The sequence below is a fragment of the Lotus japonicus genome, chromosome 1 (genome assembly GCF_012489685.1).
Source record: "Lotus japonicus ecotype B-129 chromosome 1, LjGifu_v1.2".
NCBI lineage: Eukaryota > Viridiplantae > Streptophyta > Magnoliopsida > Fabales > Fabaceae > Lotus > Lotus japonicus.
The window spans coordinates 82,564,371-82,576,374 of record NC_080041.1 but is presented as its reverse complement, the minus strand read 5'-3'; the positions used below and the strand labels follow the sequence as shown (position 1 = coordinate 82,576,374).

The 12,004-nt window shown below is 37.4% G+C and overlaps 1 protein-coding gene and 1 pseudogene across 1 annotated transcript; both read right to left on the bottom strand.

Annotated features, from left to right (window-relative positions):
- Window positions 1–1,510: 1,510 nt before the first annotated feature.
- LOC130721551 (uncharacterized) lies at window positions 1,511–3,598 on the bottom strand. The gene is made up of 5 exons (XM_057572354.1): window positions 3,179–3,598; window positions 2,976–3,104; window positions 2,726–2,890; window positions 2,275–2,580; window positions 1,511–1,805 (listed from the first exon to the last, which is right to left on the bottom strand). The coding sequence occupies exons 1-5, from the start codon at window positions 3,437–3,439 to the stop codon at window positions 1,665–1,667; spliced, it is 1,002 nt and encodes a 333-aa protein (XP_057428337.1). The 5' UTR covers window positions 3,440–3,598; the 3' UTR covers window positions 1,511–1,664.
- A 3,266-nt stretch (window positions 3,599–6,864) lies between these two features.
- On the bottom strand, window positions 6,865–10,144 carry LOC130721534 (uncharacterized; annotated as a pseudogene).
- Window positions 10,145–12,004: the final 1,860 nt, after the last annotated feature.

Sequence of the window (12,004 nt, the reverse complement as noted above, 5' to 3'; positions counted from 1 at the left end):
TGAAATTTTATCGGTAGAAGAGAGCATTGCAGATTATTGATTAGAGCTTATTCATTTTTTATCATTAGTTGTTAATACTAATAATTGCTTTCTTACAAAAGAGGCCATAATACAAAAGTGCATAGTCATTTTTTTCATACCCGTTAAATTGTTTATTAATGGTCTTTTATTTTCTGTGTCAACGTGACCAGACTTTTCTCAGGGAGGGGGGTATACTATCATGTCAAGAATTCATTGGGTAGTTTGAATTCAAATTTACAACTAGGCTCTGTGTGGAGGTTAGTGGTCATGTCAAACACATCTCGATATTGGATTTGAATTAATAACTGTATGGTGCATTTCTGCTTTCTTTATTAATTCTTAATTAATTAATTGTTTATTTGGATTTTCGTTTAACAGGCACCCGATACGTTGAACTTAATGTGTTTAAATATTACGTTTTTAATTCACATTAAACTCAACATGATAAATTATCATGCATTAAAGACTTATTAGCCATACTTGGACTTTAAAAGGATGGGTATACTTGTGCTTTAAAAAGATGGGTGTCTTTAGAGATTGTGTTTCATTATGAAGACCGACCTATGTTTGCGTGTAAATTGCAACCAACTTCCTTGCCAAAATATTGATAGTATCCCTTGAAATAATTAGGAAACACAATTAAGACAATAATTACACGAGACAATTAAGGAGTTATTTTGTACATATTTAATGAGTGAAATGTTACTTGCACACACCTTATAAGAAGAAATCCAGATCATCTCCTGCTTCTCTAGCGGTGCAGCAGTGGTAATCAAATGTTTTCTTTTTTAACTCAAGAATTAGCTTTTTATTACAACCAAGAGGCCTAGGGATTAAAGGGAGAATCATGATCACAGATCACTTGGGTATTCCAAGGCCGAGCTAAGGTGGGTGACTTTGGGTTTTTTTAAGGCCAAGCTAGGGTGGGTGACCGACTTATATGTTGGAATGTCAAGTGTGAGTAATAAGTCTCACATTTGATTAAAAAGAGAGTGTTGAGTAGTTTATAAGTGGGAAGACCATAAACTCAATGCCTGCAAGTTTTGAGTAAAAGATGTAGTGTCTAATTCACTTGTTGTTTGCTTTCATTAGCCCAAACGGGAGACGTACCATAATTTTATGCCTCATAATATCTTGGTATTCTGGGATCACTGTATGAACAATACTCTTATAAATGTTTTTGATAGTTGGGCAATGGCTTCATAAAGTATCTTAACTTTACATGATTCATTATTCTTACCAAGCTAAGCTGAACTCTAATACTATGCTTGTTTGGGCAAATTTTGAAGAGAATACCTGGGAGGAGAGAGTTAAAGAAGAGATATAACAACTATCCTTGTCCTGTGAAGCTCATCTAGATCGATCATTTCTCTTATCAAGGATTTTTTCAGAGGTCTTCTTAGGTTTTTTCTACACATATTGTTTACAAGAATAACAAGATCTTAGCGTGTATAAATAACATTGGTACCATCATTGTGGTTCTAAGCAGTAGAATCATAATGCACCTATAACAGGGCATCCATTTATTCGATCAACAGTTCAACACAAGCTAGTAGAAGGTAACTATCATTGTGGTTCTATTACAGTTTTTTGAGTGAAATTACAAGACTTTTATGCCCTATGTTACAGCCTGGTATGTTCCACTAGTATCTTATTGATCCCAAATTCTTCAACCAGAGCAGTACCTCAGCAAATCCTTCTCTGAGGCTTCTGGGCTTATAACCCAGCTCTCTTTTAGCTTTCTCACATGAATACTCCCACTGATGTCTTAAAACATGCACGGTCTGATCCAACATTAAAGCACAAAAATAAAAAGAGCAACATTAGGAATTCACATTATACAATAGAACAGCCCCAAGAGACCACTTATAGATTGAATCCATTTTTAATCCCCTCACAATCACTTCATCTATAAATGTTTCCCCTACTAGCTTCTATACCAGAATCACATCTATTTTAAACACAAACTTAGAGTACGTTTGGATTCAAATTCAAATCTTTCAAAATCAATTCTGCTCCTACAAAGAGGTACTAGTTGTATGTTTGGAAAAGCTTCTGGCGTAGAATCCAAGGCAATGTGAGCTAGAGTAGCTACATATTGGAGCTTCTCTTACCGTGAATTTAAATCATACCATAGAGTGTTTCCAAATACTAATTAGGCGTAACTTCTCCCAAAATCAATTTTTCTTCCAATTAGGCGTATCTAAACATGCACTTAAATGATTCAAGAAGTGCTAAAACAAAAGAGCTTACCGGCGGACTGATGAGGGGTAACTTGCCAGTGATTCGAGAAACCAAAACAGATATCCAGCCATAAACTTCAATAACCCACAAAGGGATGTTAATCACTGGTTTTCTAGTATCAGTTATCACAGCAGCCATGTCAAAAATTTCCTTGAACGACGCATTTTCACCCGTCAGCAGATACCTATTCCCAAGCTCTCCTTTCTCCATTGCTGCAATGTGACCCTCCACCACATCATCCACATGGCTGAACGAAAATTTATCATTCCCACTGCCAATGTAACCAGGTAATCGACCACAAAATCGTTCTACAAGCTTACAAGTGAAACAAAAATAAATAAAAACACACTTTTCAGTTTCACTTCCAATATAGAGAAAAAAAAAAGCATAACCATGTAGATATGATAAAACAGAACAAAATTCATATATGATAAAACAGAACAGAAGCAAAGAAGATTACCATCCTTGCAACAACGTTTCCTGCAGTGACCTTGCCAGGCCCATAGATTACACCAGGATAAAGCAACACTATAGGCATACCCTCTGACGCAGCTTGCATTGCAATCTTGTCAGCAGCAACCTTTGATTTCTCATACTCAGTGCAGAAAAATTTCTCGTGATGGGTCTGCAATTAAAATTAGAAAATGGGTTTCTTAGAATCAAACACACCATCAACGAAAAGCAAGAAAAAATAACTTTGAATCGGTTACTTGATTTTCATCGGCAATGCTTCCATCAGTTGGTCCAAGAGCAAAAAACGACGACGTGTATACGAGTTTCTCCACTGTGTTGCTCTGCTTCACCGCCTCCAACACATTCTTCAACCCTCCAACGTTGACCTGAAAGCGATTTTCGGATTGAATCAACAACAGGGTTGAATTTATTGATGATGAATGAGTGAAAAGGAGCTTACGGAGAAGATTATAGAGGGATCAGGGAGCCAGGGCTCGACGAGCGCGGCGAGGTGGAAGACGACGGAGCAACCGGAGACGGCGGCGAGGAGAGAGGGAAAGTCGGTGATGTCGCCGTAGAAGATCTCGGAAGGCGGTGGAAGGGCGGAGAGATCGCTGGTGCGTCTGGCGAGGATCCTGACGGAGTAACCTTGTCGGAGAAGCGCGTGACAGAGCCTTCCTCCGAGGTAACCGGTTGCTCCGGTGACCAATACCTTGTTCATTTTCTCACTCACTGAATTCTTTACCAGAAAAGTCAATGTTCTGAACCTCCTCCTGACTTTGACTCCCGTCAGCACCGTTTACCAACTTGTCCCACCTATTCCTTTTGCACCTTCTTCTCTTAAGAGTTTGTTTGGTATAGAAGAGCAAGTAAGTGAGAGAGAGAAAATTAAGTAGAGATAAAGTTGTGAGGAAAAAAAAGTCTAGATTTAATAGGTTGTTTGGCTTTTTTTATAATCCATGAAATATATTGAAATGAAATAGAAGGGGTACTCACCCCAATATAAAGAAAAGTAAAATAGACCTCGTTTTGAAACACAGCTTAATTAAGCGCTTATGACATAAGCGCTTAGAAATAAGCTATTTTAAACTTTTTATTAAAATAAATTGAAAATAAGCTCAAAACAGCTTATGACAGGTCATAAATTGTTTGCATAAGCTCTCCCAAACACTGGTATAAGAGTTTATGCTATCAGATAAGCTCAAATAAGTTCTTCAAAACAGGGAAGTAGCAAGGAAAGCTAAAGACATTTTGGTAAAACTCAAGCTTTACACTTAAAAAGAAAACCCCGCAAGCTAGACTTTAGAAAAAATGCATCATTAAAACCTTTTTAGGAAAAACCTCATTGGAATAAAAACCTAGTGAAGGAAAAAAAGTCTTCTTATAGGTTGTTTATGAAAGAGAAAAGCAAGTATTGTGACATCTTCATCGCTTTATTTGGTTAAATAGAAAGTGAAAAGGGAGAAAATTATTTTTATGTAAAAAGGAGGACAACTGGTTTGATGGTGAGGAAAGTGCAACGATGATTCCCACCAAGGAGTAAATGTTAAAGATCCACAAACTGATGGAATCTTTGTGGCGGAGAATGATGTGAATGACGACTGAGGGCTTGTTTTATTACAGTTTCTGAAAACTGTATTAAAAACTGTTACTGTTTTTCCAAGAAAAGAACAGTTTTTTCTTTCAAGAAAAAATTATTTGAATTATATGTTTTCTAAGATTAAAAAAATTGTAATCTGAAAACTAAAAACTGAAACAGAAAACATTTTTTTAACTATTATGGTAAAACTGAAATTGAGAACTATTTTACAAAGCTGACAAGTTTTTTTTTCTTCTAGTTTTTAAAATAGAAAACAATTTTCAAAAACTGAAATCAAACAGACTCTAATATTCTACGACGGAGAAGCCCCATAGAAAAATCATATAGCATGGACGACGCTAGGAGGCTCAACGACGTTGGTGGACGATAACGACGCTAGAAGATTCAACAAAGCTAGTGGAAGATAACAACAGTGAAAAGCTCGATGACACGGGCGACAACGTTGGAAGGCTCGACGACGTAACAATGATGATGACGCTGGTGAGGGGAGAAGATGAATTTGATTTCGCAAAGCTGCTTATACCTTTAATATTCATTTTATTTTATTCTTATAATTAACATATCTCTGGAATATTTGAACCCTTCCTTTAACCTTTAGTCCAACGACCATGACATATTGCTTTAAAGAGATTGAGGGATTTAGTGTTGTAGAGGCTTTGGATTGATGAAGAACACAATCCGGTTTTCTTCTTAATTTGATAATATTGCGTAAAGGTTGTAGGACCCACCATTTTTAGACTCTCTCGGTCTCTCCATTTGAGAAGATGCAAATCAAATGAGGGAAGAGCTAACCTAACTCTCTCTTCCCTCTTTCTCTCTGCCCAAACCACCTCCATACAAACACAACATTAATTTGAAAAATGTTTAGTAGACGACTCAGGACGGTAGAAATTCAGAGTGAGTAAGGAAAAGAGTAAGGAGAAGTAATATATATGATATATATTTGATGTAATGTAATAATTAAGAAGTAAGAAACGTAAAGAAAAATCAAGTGTTTGAGGAATGTATTTATTGTCGGTGCTCTATAATTTTATGTATCATAATTGTTTTAATTATTATTTTAAAAGGCTCTTAATCTTAATAGGTGTAACTTTTTTATTTGTTAGCTAAAACATATCTAACTAAAATATTTGCTCTGTCCCTGATTATAAACTAAAGTTGTAAAAATCATGGTTATTAAGAAAGTCTTAATTGATACATTTATTTTTTAAAAAATGGTACAATATTCCATATTTACCAATATTTAAGTGGGTAGTACAAGGAAAAAAGAGAATAAGAGTAAGTTTCAATTTCAAATTTTTGAAATTGAAAAACCAATAAATGCAAGGACAAATATGGAAAAAATATTTAACTTTTATTAGTTAGCTTATATTTAGTGACACCACATACTTTTCAATGTTAGCTTATAATTATAGACGGAAAGAGTAGAATTTAATTTACAAACTGATGTAAAATATAATTTTGTAAGAATGAAATTATCATCCATGAACCAAAATATGAGTATTTCCATAAGGAAAATGTTGTGGGGCACGATCTTAGGGCTCGTGCACCACGCACGAAGCACTTTCTAGCGGTTTAAAACCGCCAGAAACCGTAGCTTTTATTTTTATTTTGACAGTTGTAATTTTGTGGCGGTTTTGAACCGCCAGAAACAGTAGCTTTGTTTTTTTTTTTGCAGTTGTAATTTTGTGGCGGTTTAAAACCGCCACAAAATTACTCTCGTGCATCTCGTACTATATAGCATTGCTCTTTCCATAAATTAAGAATGTATTTCAAAAACAAAATAGAGGGATCAAAACCAAGAATTCTCTATTTTGTAAGGATAAAAAACACATTTAACTCAATGCATGTTTGTAATTACATGTATAAAGAAGTTTTACTATAAAGAAGTAAAATTAACAAAAAGGAAAAATATTGTGTATCAAGTGTCAGTAAGTCTCACATTGGAAGATAAGAATAACTTGAACGGTTTATAAGTGTGAGGGCTCATACACCTACTGCCTTAAGGTTTTGGGTAAAAGATGTGGTGTCCAACTCACTTGTGATTTGCTCTTTAGCCATATGTGCATGGATTATCCCCTATAATTTAAATCACCTCCTTTAGGCCCAACAATGATATCAGAGCTGATGGTTGTTTGAGCATGGTGACCGGCTCTTGGCTTCTTGTGTCTAAAGTCTTCTTGACAATATTGTGGTCAGGCGGCGAGTCTCGTTGATCAACCCAACAATGCCGTATTTGGAGGCTGTAGCTTTCGTTTAAGATAGACTTACACTCAAGGGAGAGATTTATAACAGGACCTTGAATTTTTTTAAGTCTAGTACCCGTATTAAGTAATTTAATAGATTATTATCATGTTAATCAAGGTAAATATTAAATTTTTAGGTTTTACTTTACTTGTCAATTAACTTTATCTCATGAAATTCATTTTTTAATGAAAAATGGACGAGTGGTGCAAACGAAGGATAGTGATGGAGATGCGCGTAAAATAACCATGATTGATGAATGAACAAAGCTTAGAAAGCACAACTCGCAAATCTCACATCCCTAATAATGCAACAAGTCTTTATTATTGAACCAACACATTTTGGATACCCACCATAATCTGGCTTAACGTACCACATCAACCCCCTTCAATAATTTCCACCAACACAGGCTAGTAGTAGGTAACTATCATTGTGGTTTTATTACAGTGTTTTTCCGAAATTACAAGACTTGATGCCCTATGTTACTGCTTGAGTGCTTGGAGTGTTCCAATAATATTTGATTAATCCCGCGTTCTTCAAACAGAGCAGTACCTCCGCAAGTCCATCGCTTAGGCTTCTGGGATTATAATCCAGCTCTCTTTTAGCTTTCTCGCATGAATACTCCCATGCACTGATGTCTTAAAACATGCACCGTCTGATCCAACATTAAAGCACAAAAATAAAAAGAGCAACTTTAAGAATTCTTATGCAACAGAAAAGCAACACCATGAGAGCGCACTGTATATATAACTTAATTGAATCCATTTTTAATTCCCCCACAATCACTTCTAGAAAAGTTTCTCTTACTAGCTTCTATACCAGAATCACTTCTACTCTAAACACACACTTATAACGTGTTTGGATTCACGTTAGAGCAATCAAACACCACATCTTTACCCAAAATTTTAAGGCAATAAGTCTATGGATCTTCACACTTATAATTAACCCGATATTAACCAATGTGATACTTATTACTCACACTTAAAATTTCCAACATCACGTTCAAATTTCAAGAATCAATTCTACTCACACAAAAGTATTAGTTGCATGTTTGGAAAAGTTTCAGCCGTAAAATCCAAGGCACACTGAGCCAGAAGCTATGTATTGGATCTTCTTAGGTTTTCCCAATGTCAATTTTTTTTTTTAATGTGAAACACTCTTTCATTGTTAGAACAGCAACACGAATACAGATCAAGAGTAGAGAGAAACACACGAAAGGTTTGTTCACACAGTTTGGCCAAATTGCCTACTTCTGCGACTATAGAGCAGTTATAGTTCCGTTATTGATTCTCTTCTGAATACAATAATTAGGGTTGTAGTGTTACAAGTTAATATAGAGATACTAACAATACAGTTTACAATAATACCCCTAAACCGTACCACGGGGGCAAGCCCCCTGCACCCCCAAACCCTAATCGCCCCCTAACAACAGCTGGGCCAAACGCACAGACAATGGGCCGCATGGTCTGCTACGCAGACCCCAACCCATTGCCCCAATGACACTGCCTATGAGCCATACTCAACACTCATGTATTTAAACATGCACTAAATTAATTCCAGAAGTGCTAAAGCAAGAGAGCTTACCTGTGGTGTGATGAAGGGTAACTTTCCGGTGATGCGAGAAAATAAAACTGATATCCAACCATATACTAAAATAACCCACAAAGGGATGCTGATCATTGGTCTTTTAGTATTAGTAATCATAGCAGCCATGTCAAAAACTTGGTTGAATGATGCAGTTTCACCCGTGAGCAGATACCTATTCCCAAGCTCTCCTTTCTCCATTGCTGCAATGTGACCCTCCACCACATCATCAACATGGCTGAACGATATTCTATCACTCCCATTGCCTATGTAACCAGGTAATCGACCACAAAAACGTTCTACAAGCTTACAAGTGAAACAAAAAAAAAAACACACATATCAAGTTTCACTTCCAATGAGATGTTATAGAGGGGAAAAGAAAACATGACCATGTATAGATATGATAAAACATAACAAAATCCATAGAAGGTTAAGTATGAAATTGGTGCACGTGTTTATTAGTCGGTTCAATTTTAGTGTCACCCCTTTTTCATTTTTTCCAAAAATACCTTCGCAAGTGTGCATAAACTGTTTTTTTTTTTAAGATAGGTCGAGCGGGAACATCCACATCATGGTGGGACTAACTTTTTCGGGAGGTTTTTTTCATCCACAAGACTCGAACTCGAGACCTTACTTAAGAAAAATCAAGCATGTACCGCTTGAACCAATCACTCATTTTCATTTGACGCATGTTGTAATCTGCAGAACAACTTTTTCAAAAATGAATTTTGCTAGAGTTCCACACTTTCCATTTGCCGAATTATTTTTTAAAATATATGTTCCCCACTTAAGTTTGTGGAATGTAAAAATTCAACCAGAGTACATTCAAAATGAGAATGACATGAAAATGCATTTCAATTCATAGATGATAAAACAGAACAGGATTTTTTTACCGTCCTTGCAACAACGTTTCCTCGTGTGACCTTGCCAGGCCCATAGATTAACCCAGGATAAAGCACCAATATTGGCACACCCTCGGATGCAGCTTGTAATGCAATCTTGTCAGCAGCAACCTTTGATTTCTCATACTCAGTGCAGAAAAATCTCTCGTGATGGCTCTGCAATTTCAATTGCAATGAGTATCTGAGAACCCAAACACATGCACCATCCACCAAAAGCAAAGAAAATTAAAAAAAAACTTAAAGGGTCAAATGGCCCCTGGAAATACAAAGGGAATCAGTTTTAGGACTTACAAATTTTTTACATCAAATTGGGACCCAATTTGATGTAAAAATTTTCTAGGTCATAGAACTGATTCCCTTTGTAATTTCAGGGGCCATTTGACCCTTTAAGCCTTTAAAAAATGAAGTTTTTGAATTGAGTACATGATTCTCATCGGCAATGATTCCATCAGTTGGTCCAAAAGCCATAATTGACGACGTGAATATGAGCTTCTCCACCGTGTTTCTCTGCTTCATCGCCTCCAACACATTTTTCAATCCTCCAACGTTAACCTGAAATAGATCATTGGATTGAATTAGAGAGATTAAATTTGTTGTGTATGACTAAGTGAAAATGAGCTCACAGTGAAGATTTTAGAGAGATCGGGGAGCCAGGGCTCAACGAGAGCGGCGAGGTGGAAGACGACGGAGCAACCGGAGACGGCGGCGATGAGAGAGGGTAAGTCGGTGATGTCGCCGTAGAAGATTTCGGAAGGGGCTGGAAGCACGGAGAGATCGCTAGTGCGTCTAGCGAGGACTCTGACAGAGTAACCTTGTCGGAGAAGAGCGTCACAGAGCCTTCCTCCGAGGTAACCGGATGCACTGGTCACCAATACCTTCTTCATTCTCTAGCTTTCAACCTCTTTACTTGGAAAGTTAGAGGATGGTAGCTCACTTGATGAGCTAAGAGAAATGAAGGGTATGGAAAGATGAAGAATCAGAGTTCATACATTGGTGAATGAACTAAACTTGGAAAGTCAATGTTGCTGAATCTAACTCTGACTTGACTTCCACTTTCTCTTGTTCTTGTTGATTCTATTCTAGAATAATTCCATTGTTTTTAAATGTATGCATTTGAAACCAAGTTTTGGTATAAATTAAAGGGAAAACTATGAAAATGGTCCCTGATGTTTGAGAGAGCGTTGGTTTTGGTCCCTTCCCGGAGTAACTTCCGGAAATAGTCCCTCCGGTGAGCCAAACCGCCGTGCTAGAGTTTAAGTCCGGCAACCCTGCTCACATGGACACGCCACGTCAATTAATGAGATGACGTGGTTTTTTTTATATTTTCAATTAAAAATAAATAAAATTAAAAAACCTTTAACCCATAATTTTAAACCTTTTCTAATCTTATCTTCTTTTTTTTCTTTTAAAAAATCCTAATCTTATCTTCATCTAAGCATCATCGACAATTCAGATCTTCATTTTTTTTTTAAATTATTATATTCATCTTATCATCATTGACAGAAACACAACACACAACAGGGATATGCGGTTGCAGCTTCATGTTCTTCCCTTCCTTATACATCTTCCTTTCTAATCCTCTTTCCTTCTCGGTTCTGATTTGTGGGAGGCGGAAGTGGGTTTCATTGCAGATCTGTCGTTGGGGTTCATGGGTTTGAAGAGAAAGAAGTGGGTTTGGCTTCAGATCTGAACAAGAGTTGCGATGTTTGGCTGCGTTCGAGCTCCATCGCCGCTTTGGAGACCAAGTTCGCACCTCCATCACCACCACGTTTGCAGCTTCTCTTTCTCTTCCTCTTTCGTCTTCTCTGTTACATCTCTCCCACGCCCTTTTTGTCTCTTAATGGGTTTGGATACAAACCCATAAACATATCAATCAAACCCACCAACAGCCACACCCCCAATCGCAAACCCAACACCCAGATCCATCCAACCCCACCGTGAGCCCCACTACAAGCCCCACGAAGAAGGAGATGAAGGAGGAGGAAGATCCAGATACTGTTGTTGCTGTTGCTGGGTTCGGTAGGGAAAATGATGTAGATTGTTGGTGACGGAAGGGGTGGTGGTGAAGTTGTTCTAGGGGGAGAGGGATCTGGGTTGAATCCGGTGGCACTGGAAGGGGGTTAAGGATTTGGAAGAAGAAGGGGGTTTCTGGATTTCTGAATTTTGGGGTTGTTGTACAAGGGTTTCTATGTTTCTAAAATTGGGGGTTTGGGTTTCTGAAATTTGACAAAAAAGAGGAAACTTGCTAGTGTGTGGGTGAAACAGAGAAAGAACAGAGCAGAGAAAACAAAATGAGAGAAAAAGAGAGGGAAGGTCGATGATTTGGGTTTGGTTTCCAGAAATCATGGCAAGGGCTTTGATTGTGAGTGTTGAAGGTGGCTCTGTTGAAGGTGGGTTTGGGGCGTTGGCTGGCTTGGAATGGTGTCTGGTGATGTTCTTAATCAAATGAGGTTTCAATCTGGAAGGTTTTGATTTGTATAAATTGGAAGGTTTAAATTGGATTAAGATTGCTGTAAAAAAAAGAGTAAAAATTGGATTAAGAGTAATTAGGTTTAATTGCATTAAATTAATTAGATTTATTTTTAATGATTTACTGATTTAAACGAAAATAAAAAAAAAATCCACGTCGGCTCCTTAATTGACGTGGCATAGCCACATATGCACGGTGGCCGGAGCAACTCTCCGGCGAGGACCAAGCATGGCGGTTTGGCTCACCAGAGGGACTATTTCCGGAAGTTACTCCGGGAAGGGACCAAAACCAGCGCTCACTCAAACATCAGGGACCATTTTCATTGTTTTCCCTAAATTAAATGGTGATGCAATTGATACCAAAGTCTTGGTATAAATTAAATGAAGATGTCTTCCTTTTACAAGGCAACCAACTTTATATGAATCGTACTCGTACCATGTTATTTATAGCGTTGCGGTGCAACTCATCAATGGACTTAATACAAGG